The sequence below is a fragment of the Coregonus lavaretus genome (assembly GCF_964263955.1).
Source record: "Coregonus lavaretus genome assembly, chromosome: 33".
Classification (NCBI taxonomy): Eukaryota; Metazoa; Chordata; class Actinopteri; order Salmoniformes; family Salmonidae; genus Coregonus; species Coregonus lavaretus.
In genome coordinates, this window is record NC_140020.1 from 30,633,891 (window position 1) to 30,659,495 (window position 25,605).

The 25,605-nt window shown below is 41.6% G+C and overlaps 1 protein-coding gene and 1 long non-coding RNA gene across 3 annotated transcripts; both read left to right on the plus strand.

Moving 5' to 3' along the window:
- The first annotated feature begins 3,356 nt into the window (after positions 1 to 3,356).
- LOC311108772 (ADP-ribosylation factor 6) lies at positions 3,357 to 6,600 on the plus strand. 2 transcript variants are annotated; one of them, XM_084151516.1, is made up of 3 exons: positions 3,357 to 3,786; positions 3,960 to 4,225; positions 4,677 to 6,600. In XM_084151516.1, exon 3 carries the CDS (start codon positions 4,734 to 4,736, stop codon positions 5,259 to 5,261), a length of 528 nt encoding a protein of 175 aa, XP_084007642.1. In that variant the 5' UTR covers positions 3,357 to 3,786; positions 3,960 to 4,225; positions 4,677 to 4,733; the 3' UTR covers positions 5,262 to 6,600. The 2 variants fall into 2 exon arrangements, with proteins under 2 accessions (XP_084007642.1, XP_084007643.1); XM_084151517.1 differs by lacking the exon at positions 3,960 to 4,225.
- A 198-nt stretch (positions 6,601 to 6,798) lies between these two features.
- On the plus strand, positions 6,799 to 24,999 carry LOC311108773. Its single transcript, XR_014610533.1, has 2 exons — positions 6,799 to 8,043; positions 23,940 to 24,999. It is a non-coding gene; the product is annotated as an uncharacterized lncRNA (long non-coding RNA).
- Positions 25,000 to 25,605: the final 606 nt, after the last annotated feature.

The window sequence follows — 25,605 nt, forward strand, 5'->3', positions numbered from 1 at the left end:
TCTCAAATTTTGTGCACAAATTTGTTAACATCCCTGTTAATCAGCATTTCTCCTTTGCCAAGATAATCCATCCACCTGACAGGTGTGGCATATCAAGAAGCTGATTAAACAGCATGATCATTACACAGGTGCACCTTGTGCTGGGGACAATAAAAGGCCACTCAAAAATGTAGGAAAAAAAAGGTTTTGTCACACAACACAATGCCACAGATGTCTCAAGTTTTGAGGGAGCATGCAATTGGAAAGCTGACTGCAGGAATGTCCACCAGAGCTGTTGCCAGAGAATTTAATGTTCATTTCTCTACCATTAGCCGCCTCCAACGTCATTTTATAGAATTTGGCAGTGCGTCCAACCGGCCTCACAACCGCAGACCACGTGTAACCACGCCAGCCCAGGACCTTCACATCCGGCTTCTTCACCTGCGAGATCGTCTGAGACCAACCACCCAGACAGCTGAGGAATCTGTGGGATTGCACAACCGAGGAATTTCTGCACAAACTGGGAAGCTCATCGTCTCAGGGATGCTCGTCGTCCTCACCAGGGTCTTGACCTGACTGCAGTTCGGCATCGTAACCGACTTCAGTGGGCAAATGCTCACCTTCGATGGCCACCGGCACGCTGGAGAAGTGTGCTCTTCACGGATGATTTACGGTTTCAACTGTACTGAGCAGATGACATGCTGTATGGCGTTTTGAGGGTGAGCGGTTTGCTGATGTCAACGTTGTGAACAGAGTGCCCCATGGTGGCAGTGGGGTTATGGTAGGGACAGGCATAAGCTACGGAAATGAACTCAATTTGAATGAAAAGAGATACCATGACGAGTTCCTGAGGCCCATTGTCGTACCATTCATCTGCCACCATCACCTCATGTTTCAGCGTGATAATGCGTGGCCCCATGTCGCAAGGCTCTGTACACAATTCCTGGAAGCTGAAAATGTCCCAGTTCTTCCATGGCCTGCATACTCAGGCATGTCACCCATTGAGCAGGTTTGGGATGCTCTGGATCGAAGTGTACAACAGCGTGTTCCAGTTCCCGCCAATATCGAGCAACTTCGCACAGTCATTGAAGAGGAGTGGGACAACCATCCACAGGCCACAATCAACAGCCTGATCAACTCTTTGCGAAGGAGATGTGTCGCGCTGCATGAGGCAAATGGTGGTCACACCAGATACTGACCAACAGATGCATATCTCTATTCCCAGTCATGTGAAATCCATAGATTACGGCCTAATTTATTTATTTCAATTGACTGATTTCCTTATATGAACTGTAACTCAGTAAAATCTTTGAAATTGTTGAATGTTGCGTTTATATTTTTGTTCAGTGTATATTTACAGTGCCTTCATAAAGTATTCAGACCCCTTGACTTTTTCCACATTTTGTTACGTTACAGGCTTATTCTAAAACGGATTAAATAATTTTTGTCCCTCATCAATCAAAGGCTCTGAATACTTATGTAAATAAGGTATTTCTGTTTTTATTTTAATATATTCTCAAATATGTCTAAAAACCTGTTTTTGCTTTGTCATTATGGGGTTTTCTGTGTAGATTGCTGAGGATGTTTAAAAAAATTTTTTTTTGAACAAGGCCGTAACGTAACAAAATGTGGAAAAAGTCAAGGGGTCTGAATATTTTCTGAAGGCACTGTATATACAGTACTAGTCAAAAGTTTGGACACACCTACTCATTCAAGGGTTTTTCTTTATTTTTTACTATTTTCTACATTGTAGAATAATAGTGAAGACATCAAAACTATGAAATAACACATATGGAATCATGTAATAACCCCAAAAGTGTTAAACAAATCAAAATATGTGTTATATTTGAGATTCTACAAATAGCCACCCTTTGCCTTGATGACAGCTTTGCACACTTTTGGCATTCTCTCAACCAGCTTCACCTGGAATGCTTTTCCAACAGTCTTGAAGGAGTTCCAACACATGCTGAGCACTTGTTGGTTGCTTTTCCTTCACTCTGCGGTCCGACTCATCCCAAACCATCTCAATTTGGTTGAGGTCGGGGGATTGTGGAGGCCAGGTCATCTGATGCAGCACTTTATCACTCTCCTACTTGGTAAAATAGCCCTTACACAGCCTGGAGGTGTGTTGGGTCATTGTCCTGTTGAAAACAAATAATAGTCCCACTAAGCCCAAACCAGATGGGATGGCGTATCGCTGCAGAATGCTGTGGTAGCCATGCTGGTTAAGTGTGCCTTGAATTCTAAATAAATCACAGACAGTGTCACCAGCAAAGCACCCCCACACCATAACACCTCCTCCTCCATGCTTTACAGTGGGAAATACACGTGGAGATCATCCGTTCACCCACACCGCGTCTCACAAAGACACAGCGGTTGGAACCAAAAATCTCCAATTTGGACTCCAGACCAAAGGACAAATTTCCACCGGTCTATGTCCATTGCTCGTGTTTCTTGGACAAAGCAAGTCACTTCTTATAATTGGTGTCCTTTAGTAGTGGTTTCTTTGCAGTAATTCGACCATGAAGGCCTGATTCACACAGTCTCTTCTGAACAGTTGATGTTGAGATGTGTCTGTTACTTTAACTCTATGAAGCATTTATTTGGGCTGCAATTTCTGAGGCCGGTAACTCTAATGAACTTATCCTCTGCAGCAGAGGTAACTCTGGTTCTTCCATTCCTGTGGCAGTCCTACTGTTGTTTTATTTTACATTTTTTTTGTTTTATTTAACTTTTGTATAAAAAAAATAAATGCATTGTTGGTTAAGGGCTGTAAGTAAGCATTTCACGGTAATGTCTACACCTGTTGTATTCGGCGCATGTGGCAAATAAAATTTGACTTGATTTGAAGCTGTCATCAAGGCAAAGGATGGCTATTTGAAGAATCTCAAATATAAAATATATTTTGATTTGTTTAACAGTTTTTAGTTTACATATTTTTTCCATATGTGTTATTTCATAGTTTTGATGTCTTCACTATTATTCTACAATGTAGAAAATAGTAAAAATAAAGAAAAACCCTTGAATGAGTAGATGTGTCCAAACTTTTGACTGGTATATAAATACCATCATGACTCCAAGTTTCTGCTACCATTTCTCGCATCATTAATTTTACCAACAAAAAAAGGTCCCACCATGTCAAACGAACAAATTATCTGTCTGCATTCATGCAATTGTACCGAAACTACCTGTTTCCATCACAGCTGTAGTGATTTTTATTTTTATGACTTTCCTCGCATAAAAACTGTGGATGGAAACGTGGTTAGCTGACACTGATTCTCTCAATTTGGGCATTGCAACAAATCTTGCATTACTTGTGTCATTATTTGAATTCACTCACAACGTCCAGTGAACAATCACGACGTCATAAAGAGGCGCATTATCACGGAAAACGACGTAGGCAAATGGGAGATCAGATCGGTTTCTAGATTTGTAAACACAGAACCAGATAATCACAACACAAAATTAAACCGTGAGGTTTTTGTTACTCACGAGCTTTTCCGCAATAATACCCAACAACTAAGTCTACACCATTGTTCTTTAGTTTCGAGACAGAGAAAACGCGGAGCCGCACAGAGCCCAAATGGCGTCCATTTCAACTATAATACGATCGGTTTGCTCTTGAAGTCTCTCGGTGTGCGCATGCCAGATGGCGTAGTGCATGAGCAATCGAGAGGAAGTGGCGGGTGATCTGGGTCCGCACCTTTTCCGGTAACACAGCACCGCCACCGCTTTGACTGAACGTCTGTAGAGAGAGGCAAGAGCGGGGAGAATTAACCTGGGGACCGGGGGTTGCCGCAGTTGCAGGTAGGCTACCGATCACATTTTCCAACGCGATGCCTTTTGTGTAAGCTTTTAAAATTATATTACGCGCTATTTTCAGCCTAGAACAGTGCGCTTTGGACAAATGAGTAGCCGATGAAAGTTGTGCTCTGTCTGTCTGACACCCCTCCCTTTTCTGAACCGCTCTTGTGTTACAGGGAGAGCGATAAGAGCTGAAAGTAGGATGAATCAATGACCTTTTGCGCATTCTAGACCTGGGGGTGATCTTATTTGTCTCCGGTACAATGAACTCCCGAATAGAACTGTTCTTTTGAATCCGCCGATTGGAATAAGGGCAAGTGGACAGCCGGCAGACAAGAAGGAAGTCGGAACTACTACGGGCTTTTGACAGGGCCTAATTTCTTAAACGCATCTATTAGGCTATATTTTTTGTATTTCTTTCTACATTATTGAAAACACCAAGGTACGCACCCGGACCTGAAATTTAGATTTAAATGATGTCGGTGCGCTAGGCTAATCATTTGAATCAAATAGACTGAATTGTAGTGTTGTGGATTATGAAAATATTTCCCCACCCACTCCCGTTACCAAGACGTCCAATTCTCAACCACTTCAGTTTCCCTTTGCAACCCTTTCATATAGTTCCTAATTATTTTCTGACAGCTGTTAGGATAACGGAATATTTGTATCTTTCAGTGAATCATTTTCCATTGATTGCCCGCCAGTCTAGACACAAGTTTATCTGGAACCAACTTTTGTAACTGCCACCGTTTTAAACAATTGATACTTGTGTCAACCTACCACTGATAGACTGTCACGTGGACGTCTGCTGTCAGGCAACCTGCTACAGCAATAGAAACGAAACCTCTAACGTTTTTTTTAAAATAACAATTTCTGCTCTCTTTAAATCATAGGGAAGCAATTATTTTTTCTTCTTCTAAGGAAGTGGATATTTATGCACAGCCTACAAGATGGGGAAAATGCTCTCGAAGATCTTTGGCAACAAAGAGATGAGGATATTGATGCTTGGACTTGATGCTGCTGGCAAGACCACCATCCTCTACAAACTGAAGCTGGGCCAGTCCGTCACCACCATTCCCACTGTCGGCTTCAACGTTGAGACTGTAACCTACAAAAACGTGAAGTTCAACGTGTGGGACGTCGGGGGCCAGGACAAGATCCGGCCTCTGTGGAGGCACTACTACACCGGCACCCAGGGCCTCATCTTCGTGGTGGACTGTGCCGACAGGGACCGGATAGACGAGGCCCGCCAGGAGCTCCACCGGATCATCAACGACCGGGAGATGCGGGACGCCATCATCCTGATCTTCGCCAATAAGCAGGACCTGCCCGATGCCATGAAGCCCCACGAGATCCAGGAGAAGCTGGGCCTGACCCGGATCAGAGATAGGAATTGGTATGTTCAGCCTTCATGCGCTACCACCGGTGATGGACTATACGAGGGTCTGACCTGGCTCACCTCGAATTACAAATCTTAATGTTCATCACTTCTATGCTCAGCCTGGACTGTTTAGTTACAACAACAAGCAAAAAAATAAGTGAAATGAACAAGAGATGGGGAAAAAATGTACAAGCTGAGGCAATTAAAGAATAACATGACTTCTCAGATGATTATATGAAAGAGAAGTTTGATTATACTCCCCTTTTTGTTTTTTGATAATGACTTCCCTATAACCCACATTTTCTTTATGAACAAAAATACTATTGTTTTGGCTGGCTTTTCCTTCCTATTTTTCCCCGCTTTGGCTCTGTAGTATTCTTCGCTCACATTCTTATCACTCAATACATTACTTTCAGAAGCTCTGAAAGATGCAGAATCAGAATTTTGTATCTTGTATGATTTATTTTCGGGGGATGGCAGGGTTCATTCAGGGTTACGGTGTTTTATAGATACATTACAGTCTGCCTTCTATTTAGTTTTCATACAGTATTCTCATGACCCAGCTACCACCCAGAAGATGGGAAATGCCAATGCCCTTTTGAGGACGTTACCCGTTCATATCTGAGCCGGAAACAAAGGGGCAGCATCAGCATATCGGTTCTCATGGTTTCAACTTCCACCATGTTTTTTTAAAGAATTAAGATTGTGTATTATGGACATGTAAGGAACTTATGAAGAAGGACTGTTTTCACTGTTGATTGATTGTAAAAATAATAATACTTGCTCAGATGATTGAGGAAAATGTGTTAGTATGTAATTCCTTAAACAGTGATTCCATCCACGATGTCTGCTAGGGAGGTTTTCTAAAAAGACACTATATGGATGCTGGAATATATGGAAACTGTGACATGTTGTATTTTTGTTCTGTTTTCGGGTCAGAATCTTTTACCACTGATCTCTTTTTGCCTCTATTCTTCCAAGCGCTTCCATTTCCAGTTGAGTATTTGCAGGTCTCGCTGGCTTTTGCGAAGCCCTGAGTTGATAGGTGCACCAACAGACTGACAGGGTGGCGGAAAGCACCCTCATAGCTGAGACTGCACTATAGGTGGGGGGACTACCCTGTCCGTGAGGGAGACACCTCATACTATAGGCCCCTTGACTAAAAGTGCACACTTGACTCCTTCTGACTGACTCTTGGACCCCAGCAAGCGTTTACTTTTCAACCCCCTCCCCACCACCACTTCCATGGTGCTCTGCTCTCCAGTAACTGGGGCCTTCTGCGCTGCTCATTTAATTCATTCACATTAGCTGTACAGCTCATGTCATGCAGTCAGACAAGACTACTTTCTGTTCAGTATAGAAAAGAAAATGCTTTGTTTTATTATTTTTGTTCTATTTGCTATGCTGATGAAATAATAAATATATATCCAGATCAACATGGAAGTGGAGCTTTTTCAATATGACACCTCCAACACAAGTGGATTAATATGTACATGCTTAAACTATTTGAATGTCACGAAAGAGGAAGTAAAATTTGTCTGTAAAAAAAATGGATGTGTGAAGTCTGGTGTGTTTCCGTTGTGCTCTTGCATGGCGTGAGTCACAGGCTGTGAATAAGTGATGATATCTCTGGTTTCGGGTAGTGATTGTCAGGTAGCTTAGACCTTACTTTCTAGGCCTACTTCAAGGCCTCTACGTATCCCATCGTCCATTAGAATGCTGTAGTAGGAGTCTCTGGTGTATTCAACCCAAAGTGCTTTTTGACATTTAGGGATGTGTAAGCAAAACATGCCCAAGCTGTTCTTTTGTGAATTTGTAAGGGGTTCTAGTCTGAAACTCAATTTCCAAACTTGAAGTTGAAGAAAGTGAGTCTTTAAGCTGGTGTTGGTTTGAGAATGTAGGAGACTGCTGACAGATTGAACCCCACCACCTTGTCGATTAGCCTCAAATGGCCACAGATTGAGAGACATTGACTGAATGGAACTGACTGACACCTGTCTACTTGTGTACAGAGAGGGTAGATAACCTGATTTAAATGGTTCACTCAAACAAAGATTTGTCCTCAAGAACAAACAACACACAGTGTATTTGAGTATGTACGTTGACATTCTCAACTGTATACATTCACAGATTTAAATAATACATAAGGCAAGGGTAGACAATGCCCTTATGCACAAATCTAGGATCAGTTTACCCGCTCCCAAATCCTAACATTAACCATTAAGAAAACTGACATTAGATCAGTCTATGGGCAAGTTCATCCCCAGTGAGAGAGGGAGGGATGGTAAATTATTGGTGTGACATCAGCGACTGAAGTCAGAAAGTTCTAGAGGGAGACGCATGTCAGTGTGGTTGTTGTTTGGGCCAGTTGTTCCAGAGAGTGCATTCAGCCAAATGCAAAGCTTCAGTTTTGCTCTTATAGATGAGCAGGTATAGGAAAGTTCAGTGTGACCTTTATGATAAAGAAAAAAACAAGGAGCAGTTTAAGGTATTACATATTTGCCGTTTAGTATGCAGTTTGTGCTAATGTATTACCACACAATAACCCAGCAGCTAGTACCCAGCCCTTATGAGTCTCTGTGAGGGAATGTCAGCCCTGCTCTCTCCTTTCTCTGATGAAATGGAGGAATTGCTACAGTGTTTGCTAATGTGTTGTTTGTTCTGCGTCTGTTGGTTTGGAGTTTGACCTGGCTGTCGCTGTGTTGAAATTATTGACTTCCCCGTGACTTGGGCAGGCTGGACGAAGGACGTGTAGTTAAACTGAAATCCACACCAGGGAGATCAAATGGAGCTGCCTGCTATCTCCTCTGAACCAACCTGCTTTCACCACTGATGCTTTTACAACTGTCTTTAAACGCAACTAAATTCTACAGACAAAGGTACAAATTATCCTGCTGTCCCTCACTCTCGCTGTATGGCAAATGTTTGAATAAGCAGTGTCTCCATTTGCCTGGTATGAAAACTAGAGATCCCAGCATACACCGCGAGGGGAGTTCAACTCTCTGGCTGTGTCTCAATTGACTAATGTGACTTACTCTCCTTTCTTCCTCTCCATACCTTATCTTACATCGGAAATAATCTGAAAACATTGGAGAAGCACCATGTTGAATGCTGAGCAGGATATTGCTTTCACCAGTCCAGCTCACTCATATCAGCTCAGACAGAGAGGAGACAAGGAGAAGAAGCCATTCTAGACTATGGAGACTCAGCCTGTAGTGTTTGATTAGAGAGGCTCAGAAGCACAAGCGTAAGAGGCCTCCCTACAGCTGTCACTGCACTCTGTGGCGGATCTAAAATAAATAGACAATAGCTAACAGTTAGTGCTATCTGGGATTTCTTGGGACGTCCATACCCTAAACCCTAACCTTAACCCCTACACTTACACTAACCCTCACCTAACCCTAACCTTAACCCTTACCTTAACCATTTTAAATGTCATCTTCAATGGGGTAACATCAGTGTTGGGACATCCCAAGGATCCCGGATAGCACCGACCAATAGTGAACAGCCTCTGCTGTCATTCTCACCTGTGGCCACATGTTACACTCAACAGTTTGTGTTCTACTGTGTTCAGTATGGCTTTTGAACTTTAAGACTTAGACCTTCCTGATAAAGACCTCTTTGGGAAGTTAGTAAACACATGTAGTTAGTTACATGCCTGCCACATTTACACATTGAAGCTATATTCCCTGCTTTTCTGGTTCTACATTTCTTTACGTCAAGATTAGGGGAACTACTATTGAATCACTCACTTTCCTCTAATGTCTTAAAGAAGGGTTTAGAAGTGAAAGTTATTCGAGGCGTGTATGTAGTTAGTAAAGACAAACCTGCTTGGGTTTTGCTGGGTGGATTTAGCGCCGAGCCGAACCATTGTCTGCTGCAGGGTAGAGGTGGACCGATCTATTGTGTTCGTTTGGAGGGGGTGGACTCAAACAATAATGTTTAATGGACCTTGTTACCAGTTCCCTGTAATTTGTTTACTCAGGCCTCCTCCCTGATATTAATCTTACTGCTGCTGTGTTGAACCACACGCACACAAACACACACACTCAACAATTCTTCCTTGAACAAAACTGAACTGTTCATTCATAGACGCCACAACCACATGCAATGTTACTTTGGTTATTCATGTTTTATTACATTGAATTGGAGTACAAAACAGTAAATACATCAAAATTGTATTCAATGAGTTTGGATTAACTTTTTGTTATTTGTTAGTATAGACGTGTCTGTATACATCTGTTTGCATGTGTGTTGGAAGTGGATCATGTAAATATGTACCACGTCTACTAGGGCGTAGCATAAACTGGTTGTGGTGTCCCGACAAGTTCTCTAAAACACACTTTGAGGACCACCAACACTGAGTGGACAGTGAGAGTTGGATGGTAACTAGGTCTCTGGAACTCCAAATATTCCATTGTAAACATTTGAGGGTAACGGATGATGAAAAATAAATGCTTTACATTTATCATTGTTATTCACTTGCTTCAAGTTTGACATTAGGGAAGTTAGAGATGACTATTGGCTATTATATTTGCAGAGTAGGCCTATATCTATCCCTTCCAATTATGTCCCAACCTTTGAATCTATCATTCTTAGAGACATACAGCAATCTCATGTGTAAAACATCAAACAGAAAGTCCTTAGCATTAGAATCAGTGGGAAGGAAGGCCTATTGTATGGTGACAAGCACATATACCGAGATTCCACATTCAGGTAGTCTGATCAATGAATAGTAATTATCTGCCTCCTCTACTCCCCTGACATCCTGTTCAGGAGCAACAGCAGACATCTTACTGACTAACCTGTTTAGCGAAGAGCTAAGATACTACCCTGAAAACCCAGGGCGTGTCTGAATACTCCAAATTAAATAATTACTATGTCCTCATCTCCTTTCCACTATCCGTAGCCTTGAGTGTGGAATCAGACGGGAAAGTCACAAGATGGGTGAAATATTTCACCTCTATCCAGTGTGTCTTTATATGACTGCAGATGAAAGACAGGAAGCCACTTGAGTCTAATGAAATACACACACACACACACACACACAGTCTGGTCAGCTGTGGATGCTTTACACAGCTCTATAAAACAACCATGCTGTGCTTTAACAGAGTCACTCAGCTTTGTGGCTGTAACTAGCCCCTTTAGAAAATGTCACAGCAAGCTTTTCCCTTTGACCATATGCTAACAATTATACAGGGCCTAGAGGACCTAGTGCATCTGGTGGCAGTATGTTGTGGCAGGGATGCATCCTTTGGCCCTCTAAAACAGGATGTGATGCGAGCTGCCAGACCTAAATGAATGTGGGAGGAATCTGAGCCCTTTTCAAATTGTACCTTTCCTTTCTAGCTTCTTTGGGCTGCGTTTAAACAGGCATCCCAATTCTGATAATTTCCACTGATTGGTCTTTTGACCAAATCACTTCAGATCTTTTTCAGAGCTTATCTGATTGGTCACAAGACCAATTAGTGAAAAGAAGATCAGAATTGGGCTGCCTGTGTAAATGCAGACTTGGAGTCACTGATCACCCGATTGGTTAGGTGAACGCAAGGCTTATCCAATCATGCTGACTGATTACTTCCAGGGAAGGGAGGAAGGACAGATGTGTTTTTGAAGTGTTGTTATAGGTCCCAAATATAAAAGGAATTATGTGTTTCCTGTTCCCTATGCAGTTTCACAGGAAGCGACACTCACAGCTTTCCTGTTGAACATAAGGGAGCCCAATGTGGATTCTCCTCCTCCCTGAAGTCTGCAATGGTTCAGGTGCACCTACAGTATAGGATACAGTACAAAACATTGGACCAATCCAATGCTACCGAGGGAAATGAGCCAAAGAGGAGAATTGGAATTAGGCTCCTGTGAGGTCCAGAGACAGATAGACGTGCTGTGATAACAACCCTTCCTTCTACTAGCAGACAGACATTCTCTAATCTACTTGAGTACGTCTGAAAATAAAACAATCAACGACACATTTAGGAATTACTCGATCCAGATCCAAGATATCAGTCCAGTTTCGTGTTCGTTAATTAGCAAAGCGACTGCAATTATCCGGAATGAGTTTAAGAGGAATTCTGCCACGTGGCATAATCAGCCGTCTAAAATCCTCTGCACACACACACACACACACACATTGACCTCTTGGTTGACTAGCCAGTGTTCAGGAGAGGGGGATAATGAGTGGAGTCAGGAGGAGGGCTTTTACATAGTGTGACAACATGACATACATAAGTCAATATGTGAAGTGAGACTAATTAATAAAGTTATATCATATGAAGTTATATCATATTTACAGCGATTCCCTTCATCCCAATAACACTAATGTGCTCAAAGACCAACTGAAGTGACTCTATTATAGTTGTTCTCAGATCTCTGTCACTTAGATTATAGCGATGGAGGCTTAGCGATGGAGGCTCCTATTCACTGCGAATGAAAGTATTGATACTGTGGGACTGAGAACAGGAAGTCAATTACTCTAAATGTCGCTCGCCCTGTGGTCTATCCACAAACACACAAACACACACATACCTGCCGTAGATCCTCCCATAAACACTGCATCCTTAAATAGCCTGCCACTCCACTCTCTCTCAACAAGACACGTTCTCCTTCAATAATCTCCCTTCCTAGAGCTCAAACACACACCTGCTATGTACACCTGCTGGACACACACACACACACGCTGACTCCTGCAGTTGTTGTCCCACAGGCATGGCTGGTGATGACTCAGGGGAGTGCGGTTGGTTTCCTGGTCTCGCATTCCATACAATACCGGCTGTTTTCCTAGATGCGATGCAACAGGCCTGTAATATCTTTGTTGAGAGGTAGAGAACATTTTTGAGATCCCTTAGATACAGTATCTTCAACGCATAGATGTTGAGCAAGAAACGTCTTGTTATATCTTGTTTTTGTTATGTAACTAACTACTGTGTATTAGGAGTCACTGTCTGTTGTCTGTTATGGAAACATGTTATGGAGAGTTTGTTGGCTAGCCACAGGTCCTTTTTAACCACAAGGATATTTGTCTGTTTCAGTGTGTGAGCTCATTGCCCCCATCACATTGGCAGCTCTTACTTTCCCCTACTTGTCAATGCAGTAAATGGTCACATTGAAGACCACAGATTTTAAATTCTAGTCAGATTTTCACAGAGTAACACGTTATGAATCTTTGCAGCTGGGGCAATGATACAAAACAGTTTTACCATTTCAAGGCAGCAGTTTCCACTGCTGTATACTTTCAGGGTTATTTAGTAAATCTTTATACAGTACAGTAGAAGGACACTAAACCATGTTAGTGCCATTTTACGAGAGTAGCTTTGATTGAACACGTGTGTGTATTGACATGCTTCTCTTTGCTTTAAAGATCAGAGAGATAGTGCAGGTCGTGTCTGTTGTGGGGTCAAAGGTTGTTTATGTGACTTCACCGAGCACTGGAGTGAAACTACTGCTCTTCACAACTGTCACAAAGCTGTTTCCTGTTGGCTCTAGTCCTCCTCCTTTCACCCCCTCTCTTTTTTCCCCCTCACTGTATGCTTTCCGTCTCTTTCTTTTTCTGTCTGAAGGGACTTTGTGTGTGTGTGTGTGTGCCTGTTTGTGCACATATGTATTTGTGCGGCCTATTGTCTATAATAATAATTCATGAAATACCAATCAACTACATAATTGTTTTTGTAAAATTAACTAAACAATTACATTTCCTTGTGTAGTCTGTAGAGGAGCCTGTTGTGTGTGGGCCCATAGAGAATGATCAGCCTTGGAGAATCTGCTGAGCCATCTACTGTATAATGACTGCTCTTTACGGGAGACTGACGTTGCTCAGCAAGTGGGAAAGGGCCACTCACACATACATACAGACAGACAAATGACTCATCATATCAACTGAACTACTGACACACATATACAGTGGGGGAAAAAAATATTTAGTCAGCCACCAATTGTGCAAGTTCTCCCACTTAAAAAGATGAGAGAGGCCTGTAATTTTCATCATAGGTACACGTCAACTATGACAGACAAATTGAGGAAAAAAAATCCAGAAAATCACATTGTAGGATTTTTTATGAATTTATTTGCAAATTATGGTGGAAAATAAGTATTTGGTCACCTACAAACAAGCAAGATTTCTGGCTCTCACAGACCTGTAACTTCTTCTTTAAGAGGCTCCTCTGTCCTCCACTCGTTACCTGTATTAATGGCACCTGTTTGAACTTGTTATCAGTATAAAAGACACCTGTCCACAACCTCAAACAGTCACACTCCAAACTCCACTATGGCCAAGACCAAAGAGCTGTCAAAGGACACCAGAAACAAAATTGTAGACCTGCACCAGGCTGGGAAGACTGAATCTGCAATAGGTAAGCAGCTTGGTTTGAAGAAATCAACTGTGGGAGCAATTATTAGGAAATGGAAGACATACAAGACCACTGATAATCTCCCTCGATCTGGGGCTCCACGCAAGATCTCACCCTGTGGGGTCAAAATGATCACAAGAACGGTGAGCAAAAATCCCAGAACCACACGGGGGGACCTAGTGAATGACCTGCAGAGAGCTGGGACCAAAGTTGGGAGAATGTCATATGGTCAGATGAAACCAAAATATAACTTTTTGGTAAAAACTCAACTCGTCGTGTTTGGAGGACAAAGAATGCTGAGTTGCATCCAAAGAACACCATACCTACTGTGATGCATGGGGGTGGAAACATCATGCTTTGGGGCTGTTTTTCTGCAAAGGGACCAGGACGACTGATCCGTGTAAAGGAAAGAATGAATGGGGCCATGTATCGTGAGATTTTGAGTGAAAACCTCCTTCCATCAGCAAGGGCATTGAAGATGAAACGTGGCTGGGTCTTTCAGCATGACAATGATCCCAAACACACCGCCCGGGCAACAAAGGAGTGGCTTCGTAAGAAGCATTTCAAGGTCCTGGAGTGGCCTAGCCAGTCTCCAGATCTCAACCCCATAGAAAATCTTTGGAGGGAGTTGGAAGTCCGTGTTGCCCAGCGACAGCCCCAAAACATCACTGCTCTAGAGGAGATCTGCATGGAGGAATGGGCCAAAATACCAGCAACAGTGTGTGAAAACCTTGTGAAGACTTACAGAAAACGTTTGACCTGTGTCATTGCCAACAAAGGGTATATAACAAAGTATTGAGAAACTTTTGTTATTGACCAAATACTTATTTTCCACCACAATTTGCAAATAAATTCATTAAAAATCCTACAATGTGATTTTCTGGATTTTCTTTCTCTTATTTTGTCTGTCATAGTTGACGTGTACCTATGATGAAAATTACAGGCCTCTCTCATCTTTTTAAGTGGGAGAACTTGCACAATTGGTGGCTGACTAAATACTTTTTTCCCCCACTGTAACCCTCCATATCATATCAGCTGAACTACTGACACATATAACCCTCCATATCATATCAGCTGAACTACTGACACATATAACCCTCCATATCATATCAGCTGAACTACTGACACACATATAACCCTCCATATCATATCAGCTGAACTACTGACACATATAACCCTCCATATCATATAAAATGTGAAGGAACACACACACCTTCCTCTTATTTCCCTTACACAATTCCAAAAGCATCCAAAGCTCTGCTAGGCTAGTGAGCCCTCAGACACAAGAGGTGAGATCACTGCACTGCTAAATACTGTACCTTTACTTTGTTCGCACTTGTTTCCGTGGTGATCGCCTGACACCTGTTGTATGGCATGAGAGGAGGGGGGATATAAGCATTAGACACTATAAATTGAGATTGCTAGGCATTTTGTAGAAGAGAAGTGAGTTAAATCAGAGGAGGATATTGGACCGTTACTTAATAATAATATGCCATTTAGCAGACACTTTTATCCAAAGTGACTTACAGTCATGTGTGCATACATTTTTACGTATGGGTGGTCCCGGGGATAGAACCCACTACCCTGGCATTACAAGCGCCATGCTCTACCAATTGAGATACTTCTCCCATAGTCTGCCAAATGAAGCCCCACTCATCATTGAGCTCAGCCTTAGCAGCCGAAAGCTGAACCACAACCAGGAAACATCTTTGATGATGCATGTGGAGCATGATCCGCAGCCAAAATATTTCACCCCCCTTTCCAGAGCCATGACATAATTACTGTGTGCATGCGTGCGTGTGTGCGTGCATGTAGACGTGTGCGCATGTATGTGAAAGAGAGAGAGGGGATGATAGAAAGAATGTGTCAGTGAGAAAGAGGGGGGAATGTGTGCTCTGTGTGTTTATGTTACGTTTGACTGGTAGTCGAAACGTGGTAGTAGTGAGTATATGCTTTGTGCATTTGCATGTGTGTGTCTGTACAGTTGTGCGTATAAATGTGAGTGTTTCCAAAAACAAACGATCTACTGGCTGCTCTGTGCTCTTGTTGTAGGACTGAAATACATCTGCATCCAGCAGCTGGCTGCATAGTGATAGCAAAGAGTAATGCATTCCATACTATCACAATAATAAGGCACAGTCAGATCTCAAATCATATCACCAAATATGTTCCCCAGACAATCTCTTTCTGTGACTCCACTATTGGATGTTGACATGCTTTCTACACTGTAATTAAGGATTCCAATTCCACATTTAATAATTATTGGGGTGACCAGAAAAAGAGATGTGGATCAATGTCAAAGTTTTTGAGGGTGTCCGTTTTGACATACAGTACCAGTCAAAAGTTTGGACACACCTACTCATTCAAGGATTTTTCTTATTTTTTTACTATTTTCTACATTGTAGAATAATAGTGAAGAAATCAAAACTATAAAATAACACATACGGAATCATGTAGTAACCCAAAAAGTGTTAAACAAATCATAATATATTTGCGATTTGAGATTCTTCAAAGTAGCCACCCTTTGCCTTGATGACAGCTTTGCACACTCTTGGCATTCTCTCAACCAGTTTCATGAGGTAGTCACCTGGAATGCATTTTAAATAACAGGTGTGCCTTGTTAAAAGTTAATTTGTGGAATTTATTTCCTCCTTAATGTGTTTGAGCCAATCAGTTGTGTTGTGACAAGGTAGGGGTCGTATACAGAAGATAGCCCTATTTGGTAAAAGACCAAGTCCATATTATGGCAAGAACAGCTCAAATAGGCAAAGAGAAACAACAGTCCATAATTACTTTAAGACATGAAGGTCTTTTGACTGGTACTGTACATACAGCAGTTGACCTTTGTTATGGGGTGCTTAGCAGTGGGCAGTGGCAATGCGATGAGAACCCCTGTAATTCGATCCCTTTTGAGTCACTCCTATTACACCAAATCGCCTCCAATTCTGTGCATTGAAATGCCAGCCAATGTATCTGGCCTCTTCTGTGCCTCTATCGAGACATACTGTAAGTCACAAATGTAATGTGGACCCTGAACACATCATCTTGACTGAGTTGCCAGCTGGTGGGAAGAGAGGGGGAAACTGCTAAGCATAACCAGAGACGGAAGAAGAAGTGAGACATCCCACTCACTCATTTTTTTCTGTTTCAATGGAAGTCAATGAACTAAGTAGACCAGACCTAGCTGCTATCGCATCGGTATCTATGGGAGAGCAACACCCTTAAGTGGACAAGAACTGACCATTTAATCAATTGTAAACGGCCTGAGTTTATCCACCATCTTTTGCACAACATCCAGAGTAAAGGATGGCAATTTTGGTTAGATAATAGTGAAATTAATGCTGAGGAGGCTGATTGGTTATTATTACTATATGTATATACTATATTATTCACTGTGGTGTTTTTGCATACATGACTGTAGTATATTCACTAGTGTTTTTGCAGGCATGACTAGTATTTACTGTAGTGTTTTTGCAGACATTACTGTAGTATACTGTAGTATTTACTGTAGTGCTTTTGCGAACATGACTTCAGTATATTGTAGTAACACCTGCCGACTACGGTTAGCTAAAATAGCACAACTACTAGACTACGCCAGTTACTGTTTAATTTAGTCATTAATGAGGGGAACACTGCAACTAGAACTTAAGACAAGTTCATGACAGGCCACCTATTGAGTTGGGTCAACAGTTCTGAGCAATGCAACAGACCAGACAACACCTTAGCAAAAATATACAATTTTTATTACAATTGTAACATAAACATTAGACACAGGCTTTAGGCCTATTAAAGGGAAACAGTACAGGGGCAGATATAAATAAACAAGCAAAGTTTATTAAACCATCGACGATAAGGTTTGTTGTTTGACACAGATAAACACATTAACAAAACTACAGCAAAATGACTTCCATCTGTTATTTCCACTAGATAGCTTTCTGAAATACAGTGTTTCACAGAGATTCAGCTGACCAAGTTCACAAGATGACCAAAAACAGGTACAAACAACTGTACTTCTGATTGTAGAAAATAACAGTTAACCACTGCATTTTCATAAACAATATATATTTTAGAAATACAAATTACTATACTTAAAGACAGTGACCAATAAACTGTCTGGACCTCAAACCAGCAAAGCCTCTCCAAACAAACCAGCTGAAAACAGAGAAGGGCATTATTGCAGTGGCTTTACATAATGAACATCTTGAATATTGTCACATTAATAAACTCACTGATGGTCAACCTCAACACATACCATTCAGTGCTTTTATACATTTGCTGCATTCCTTCCCTAATAAGGGTGCCCAGGGAAACACTGACCGAAACTTTGGTTCCTAGCCTGTCACACAACATTCTTCAATGACAAGATTGTCTGAGTAGAGCAAACCACTATCTGGGTATGTATTATTGGTTTTCTGATGATTGTTGATGATTTAAACCCAAAAGTAGCTGCCAGTTGGTTTTTAATCTTTGTACAGAATTCCCTGCTCGGTGACGTGGCAGGTGTGCCCTCTACCCATCTCTATGGTCACATGAGGACGGTGGGCAGTATGTGGCAGGTGTGCCCTCTATATAACTCTATGGCAAGGTATTTATAAGGGCAAGTTCGAGGGCACTTCCTTTCAGTAGAGAGGAGATGGTAGTGGATGTCCCACAGTCTGCAGTGAATGCCATGCAGGAGAAGGATCCCGACTAATAGTGAAGAAGGTGGACCTTGTTGCGTTTATAGCCAAGTGATAAATTGCACTAGTCAAACTAATAAACAAATAAAAGAAGCTAGATATCATTGTGAAGGCGGCAAATAGATTTGGGGGTCTGTGTAGGGATCTAAATAGTACAGTTTTTGCTCTGGCTGGGCCACTCAAGGACATTCAGAGACTTGTCCCGAAGCCACTTCTGCGTTGTCTTGGCTATGTGCTTAGGGCCGTTGTCCTGTTGGAAGGTTAACCTTCACCCCAGTCTGAGGTCCTGAGCGCTCTGGAGCAGCTTTTCATCAAGGATCTCTCTGTACTTTAGTCCATTCATCTTTCCCTCAATCCTGACTAGTCTCCCAGTCCCTTCAGCTGAAAAACATCCCCACAGCACTTTCCTCCAGAAGTGACGCTTGGCATTCAGATCAAAGAGTTCAATCTTGGTTTCATCAGACCAGAGAATCTTGTTTCTCATGGTCTGAGAGTCCTTTAGGTGCCTCTTGGCAAACTCCAAGCGGGCTGTCGTGTGCCTTTTACTGAGGAGTGGCTTCCGCCACTCTACCATAAAGGCCTGATGTGTGGAGTTCTGCAGAGATGGTTGTCCTTCTGGAAGGTTCTCCCATCTCCACAGAGAAACTCTGTCAGGGTGACCATCGGGTTCTTGGTCACCTCCCTGACTAAGGCCCTTTTCCCCCGATTGCTCAGTTTGGCCGGGCGGCCAGCTCTAGGAAGAGTTTTGGTGCTTCCAAACTTCTTCCATTTAAGAATGATGGAGGCCACTGTGTTTTTGGACCTCCAATGCTACAGAATTTTGTTGGTACCCTTCCCCAGATCTATGCCTCGACATAATCCTGTCTTGGAGCTCTACGGACAATTCCTTCGACCTCATGGCTTGGTTTTTGCTCTGACATGCACTGTCAACTGTGGGACCTTATATAGACAGGTGTGTGCCTTTCCACATTTACATTTTAGTCATTTAGCAGACGCTCTTATCCAGAGCGACTTACAGTTAGTGAGTGCATACATATTTGATTTTTTTCATACTAGGCACCCGTGGGAATTGAACCCACAACCCTGGCGTTGCAAGCACCATGCTCTACCAACTGAGCTACATGGGGCCCAAATCATGTCCAATCAATTGCATTTACCGCAGGTGGACTCCAATTAAGTTGTAGAAACATCTCAAAGATGATCAATGGAAACAGTATGCACCTGAGCTCAATTTCAAGTCTCATAGCAAAGGGTCTGAATACTTATGTAAATAAGGTATTTCTGTTTTCTATTTTTAATACATTTGCAAAAATGTCTAAACCTGGTTTTGCTTTGTCATTATGGGGTATTGTGTGTAGATTGAGAAAAAAAATGTATTTATTTTAGAAGAAGGCTGTAACGCAGGGGTGTCAAACGTCCGGCCCGTGTTCCGGATCAGGCCCGCAAATGGGTTTAATCCGGCCCACGAGATGATAAAAAATAAATAATAATAATAATAATATGTTATCATAATTTTGTCAAGTATAAAAATGCGCTGCAAATTTTCAATAAAATAAACTGCTGTTCCAATTGCGTCCACTGGATGGCGCAATAGCAATTGTGTTAAGCAAGCAAACTGTTTATACCGGGGCAGAGCAAGTAGGTCAAGCACGTGCAGCCAATGAGCTACTTTGTTTTGCCTGCGATATTTATTACGGCTTCTACTTTTAACATTATGTGCTTTGGCACCCTCATTGCCCCAATATGTCTCTGTCAAAAAAGAGAAAAGTGGACGCAGAGTGCAGAGTGTTCCAAGAAAAATTGTCATCCTTCTATTTATTCACGGAATTGAATGGGAAAGCTGTATGTTTGGTGTGTTCAGAGCATGTTGCAGTGCTGAAAGAATATAACCTTCGTCGCCACTATGTGAGTCTTCATGCCGACAAATATGACAACTTTCAAGGACAGCGGAGATGAGAAGGGGAATGAACTGTTGGCGGGTCTGAAGAAACAGCAGTCTGTGTTTAGTCACAGCCGAGACATCAGTGACGCTGCAGTGAAAGCTAGCTACCTCATTGCTAATGAAATCGCAGTGGCTTCAAAACCATTTAGTGAGGGTGAATTTGTAAAAACATGCATGATGAAGGCAGCGGAGATTGTGTGCCCTGAAAAGCGGCAGGCTTTTGCAAATATCAGCCTGACAAGAAACACAGTTGCAGACAGGATTTCCGATCTTTCAGTGGATTTGGACAGCCAGTTGAAGCAAAAAGTAAAGTCATTTATTGTGTTTTCGGTTGCAATTGATGAAAGCACGGACATTACAGATGTTGCACAACTGGCCATTTTCATCCGCGGAGTTGATGACACATTGACCGTCACCGAGGAGTTCGTGGAGTTGGTGCCGATGACAGATACAACGACAGCAGCTGATATTTTTACCGCACTCGTCGGCGCGCTGGACAGGGTCGGAGTGGACTGGTCCCGCGCTGTCAGCCTGGCTACAGATGGTGCGCCCTCAATGATCGGGAAAAAAGCAGGCGTTGTGACAAAGTTCAGGGAGAAAGTGCAATCTGCAAATGGAGGACGTGATTTTTTGACTTTTCACTGTATTTTGCACCAGGAGGCTTTGTGTTGCAAGTCATTAAAGATGGATAACATCATGAAGGTGGTCATCCAAACTGTTAATTTCATCCGATCCAGAAGCCTGAATCACCGTCAGTTTGACAGCCTTCTCAGAGAGAAAGACCACATCTATGGCCTGCCATACCACACTGAGGTAAGATGGTTAAGCCGAGGTGCTGAGACGTTTCTTTGATTTACGAGAAGAAATTGAACAGTTCATGGAAGAAAAGGGCAAACCAGTGTTAGAATTTCATTCCGCAGAATGGATGCAGGACCTTGCATTTATGGTGGATGTTACAGAGCACCTGAATAACTTGAACAAACAGCTGCAGGGGCGCAACAAAGTTGTCACGCAGTATTATGACAGCATACGTTCTTTCAAGTTGAAGCTGTCGTTGTGGGAGACGCAACTTGCCGGTGGTGATGCAGCTCACTTCCCCTGTCTGAAAAATGTGTGCGCGACCCAACATGTGGCAGACATGAAGCGGTTCAAAGATAAAATAACGGGACTGTTACGGGAGTTTGAGCAACGCTTTCAGATTTATGTTTATATGTTTTTATGTTGATGTGCTATTGTTTTTAATTGTTTTATTTTATTTGTATATTTAACCTATTCTTGACTCTGTGGTTCTTGCACTTGTTTGGGGAACAGGATTTCATTATTTTTATCTACATTTCTGCCTGAGAAATTACACCCTGATATAGTTCTGTGATCTGTGATATACTTCTGTGAATCACTGAGGCATTGTGTGTTTGTGTGTTCTTTGTCCTCAGAACTTTCAAATAACTTGAGGTGTTTTATGATTAATAGTGATGTTGTGCTTTTGGACACTGTCCTCAGGCTCCAGCTTTATGTTTATATGTTTTTATGTTGATGTGCTATTGTTTTAATTGATTTTATTTTATTTGTATATTTAACCTATTCTTGACTCTGTGGTTCTTGCACTTGTTTGGGGAACAGGATTTCATTATTTTTATCTACATTTCTGCCTGAGAAATGACACCCTGATATAGTTCTGTGATCTGTGAAACAGTTCTGTTAATCACTGAGGCATTGTGTGTTTGTGTGTTCTTTGTCCTCAGAACTTTCAAATAACTTGAGGTGTTTTATGATTAATAGTGATGTTGTGCTTTTGGACACTGTCCTCAGGCTCCAGCTTTATGTTTATATGTTTTTATTTTGATGTGCTATTGTTTTTAATTGTTTTTATTTTATTTGTATATTTAACCTATTCTTGACTCTGTGGTTCTTGCACTTGTTTGGGGAACAGGATTTCATTATTTTTATCTACATTTCTGCCTGAGAAATGACACCCTGATATAGTTCTGTGATCTGTGAAACAGTTCTGTTAATCACTGAGGCAGTGTGTGTTTGTGTGTTCTTTTTCTTTAGAATTTTCAAATAAACTTGACGTGTTTTATGATTAATAGTGATGTTGTGCTTGTACTATTTTGGACACACTGTCCTCAGGCTCCAGCTTTATGTTGTATGTTGATCGTATTAAAACAAAGAAAACAATCTGAAGTTGTTGTTTTTAAGTTATATATACCATGATTTTTCCGGTCCGGCCCACTTGGGAATAGATTTTCCTCCATGTGGCCCCTGAGCTAAAATGAGTTTGACACCCCTGCTGTAACGTAACAAAATGTGGAAAAGGTGGGGGGTCTGAATGCTTTCCGAATGCACTGTATGTACAGTGTATTGTCCCTCAGGGCAGTTGCCTTGGGCCATTACTAGTCTCTATTTTTACAAATGATTTGCAACTGGTCTTACACAACGCTAGAATGACTGTGTATGCAGATTATTCCACACCCTACATGTCAGCACCCAAAGCCAGTGAGCTCACTCAAATTCTAAATAATGAGTTAGTCAGTGTCAGAAATGGGTGAGTAATAATAAACTGGTCTTAAATGCATCTAAAACGGAAAGCTTTCTGTTTGTTCAAAACATTCTCTAAGACCTAAACCTCAACTGGAGTCGTGCATAAAGGGTGTGACCATTGAGAAAGTTGAGGAAGCTAAACTCCTAGGTATAACATTGGATGGTCAATTATCATGGTCAAGTCATATTGACAAAGTTGTTGTGAAGATGGGGAGGGGTATGTCTGTTTATAAAAAGTGTTTTACACAAATCAACTGTTCTAGTTAAGGTTCTGGTCTTGTCTCATCTTGATTACTGTCCAGTAAAGTGCAGCAAAGAAATACCTAACAAAGCTGAAGCTGGCTCAAAACAGAGGAACACATACAAAACTAACATCAACAACAAACATGCCAGTCTTTCCTGGTTGAGGGTTGATGGGAGATTAACTGATTCTCTTCTAGTTTTTATATGAAAGATGACTGTGATGGAAATTGCAGATTGTCTGCATAATCAAGTAACATTCAGCTCCGACCCCTCAAGACATTCCACCAGGGGTTTCTTTACAGTCCCTAAATCCAAACGAATTCAAAGCAACAAACAGTATTATACAGAGCCATGATCACATGGAACTCCCGTCTCCCATTACTCAAGCAAACAGCGAAATGACCTATAAATATGGATAAAACATGGAACAAAGGGGACACGCACACAAACGCGCACACACAGACACACTCTAACACATTATTTTTTGTGTTGTATTGTTTGTATAGGGTTGTATTTAACATTTGTGACTGTTCTTGTCTATCAGTATATCAGTGTTTTGTCGCTTGTCATGTTCTGTTTTTTGAGAACACCAGGAAGAGTAGCTGACGCTTCTGCAAAATCTAATGGGGGTCCAAATAAACAGCCGTTTTGAGTCTATTGATCTGTTCCCTTTGGTACTTGTGTTAATGGACACATGTTAATTGTTGCATTTCTTGTGCATTGCCTTTGTTATGCTAACTAGGCATGCTTTATGGCTATGCTTGCTACTTTTGTTAGCTTTATAAATGTTTGTTTGCTTGCCATGCAGCCACTGATAAATTAGCCTGCTATAGCTTCGGCCTACCATGCCGCATGCTATTGCACCCCCTTTCTGGCTTTTCATTGTTAACTGCTGCTATATTTATGCATAGCTTTACCCATTTATATGTTTAATACATTTGTCATTGATTATTGCCAGTAACAGCCGATTAATTGTGTCCATTGCTGTCATTGCCCATTTATTAATTGCACCTTTCTGTGTCTTTTAGATACAACCAAGTCACAATTCAAGATGAGTCTCGTGTCAACTGTCAATCATTGCCTGCCATGTATCATCTCCAGTACCTGAATCTAGAAAGCCTCTTAAACTGAACTGCATCTCTGCCTCCGCCTACTCTTTAACTACAGTGGATGGGCATCACCGTAACCCTCACCTAAACCTCAATCAGTTAGTCTTGGAACTGAAGAATATTGTAACAGTGCTAGGAACCAATGTTTTGGTCAGTGTTTCCCTGGGCAACCTTATTAGGAGAGGACATGGAGGTCATGTCCATGTCCAGGTGAGAGCATTGTACCTGGAAGGTCCTTTATGTGTATAGGCTGTGTAGCGTCGTTGCTGTTGGTTTATTTCTGTGAGCAACCATTTTGTGACCATGCTGTCTTGAAGAAATGTTTGGGGTGTGGTTGATTGTTCTAAATGGTATGTGTTGAGTTTATTCATGTCTGAAAATATTCAAGATGTTCAGTATGTAAAACCACTGCAATAATGTCCTATTGTTTTCAGTTGGTTTGTTTGGAGAAGCTTTGCTGGTTTGAGGTCCAGGCAGTTTATTGACAGTGCCCTCCAATAAGGTGACTGTCTTTTTAAGTAAAGTCATTTGTATTTCTAAAATTTCTATTATCTAAATGCAGTGGTTAACTGTTATTTTTTACAATCAGAAGTACAGTATTGTTTTTCACTGTTTTTGGTCATCTTGTGAACTTGATCAGCTGAATCTCTGTGAAACACTATTTCAGAAAGCTATCTAGTGGAAATGGCAGATGTAAGTCATTTTGGTGTACTCTTCATGTGTGTTATCTGTGTCAAACAAGCAAACCTAATCCTCCAAGCTTTACTAAACTTTGCTTGTTCTTTATCTGCCTCTGTACTGTTTCACTTTAATGGGCATAGAACCTCTAACGTTTGTTACAATTGTAATATTTGTATATTGCTAAGGTGTTGTCTGGTCCGTTGCATTGCTCAGAACTGTTGACCCAACTCAATAAGCGGCCTGTCACGAACCTGTGTTCAGGTTGAGGTGTTCCCTTCATTAAACAGTAACTGGCGTAGTCTGGTAGTTGTGCTGTTTTAGCCAACCCTAGTCAGCAGGTAATACTATATACTACAGTCATGTCTGCAAAAACAATACGTGAATACTACAGCAAGGTCTGCAAAAACACTAGTGAATGTTATAGTATACTACAGTCATGTCTGCAAAAACACTTTTGTATACTACGGTCATGTCTGCAAAAACACTACCGTTAATACTAGTGTGTGTGTGTATGTACAGTTGAAGTCGGAAGTTTACATACACTTAGGTTGGAGTCATTAAAGCTAGTTTTTCAACCACTCCACAAATTTCTTGTTAACAAACTATAGTTTTGACAAGTCGGTTAGGACATCTACTTTGTGCATGACACAAGTCATTTTTCCAACAATTATTTACATACAGATTATTTCACTTATAATTCACTATCACAATTCCAGTGGGTCAGAAGTTTACATACACTAAGTTGACTGTGCTGGGAGTCTTCAGGTCTCATCCAAGGTTACTCATCATGGGACAAATTGTATTTTCACTTAGTCTCCAATTGACACCAATGCATGACCAAGTGAAAATTTGACTTAAGTTTAGGTAGTTTGATGAACCACCTCCACTACCTACATGCTGAGAC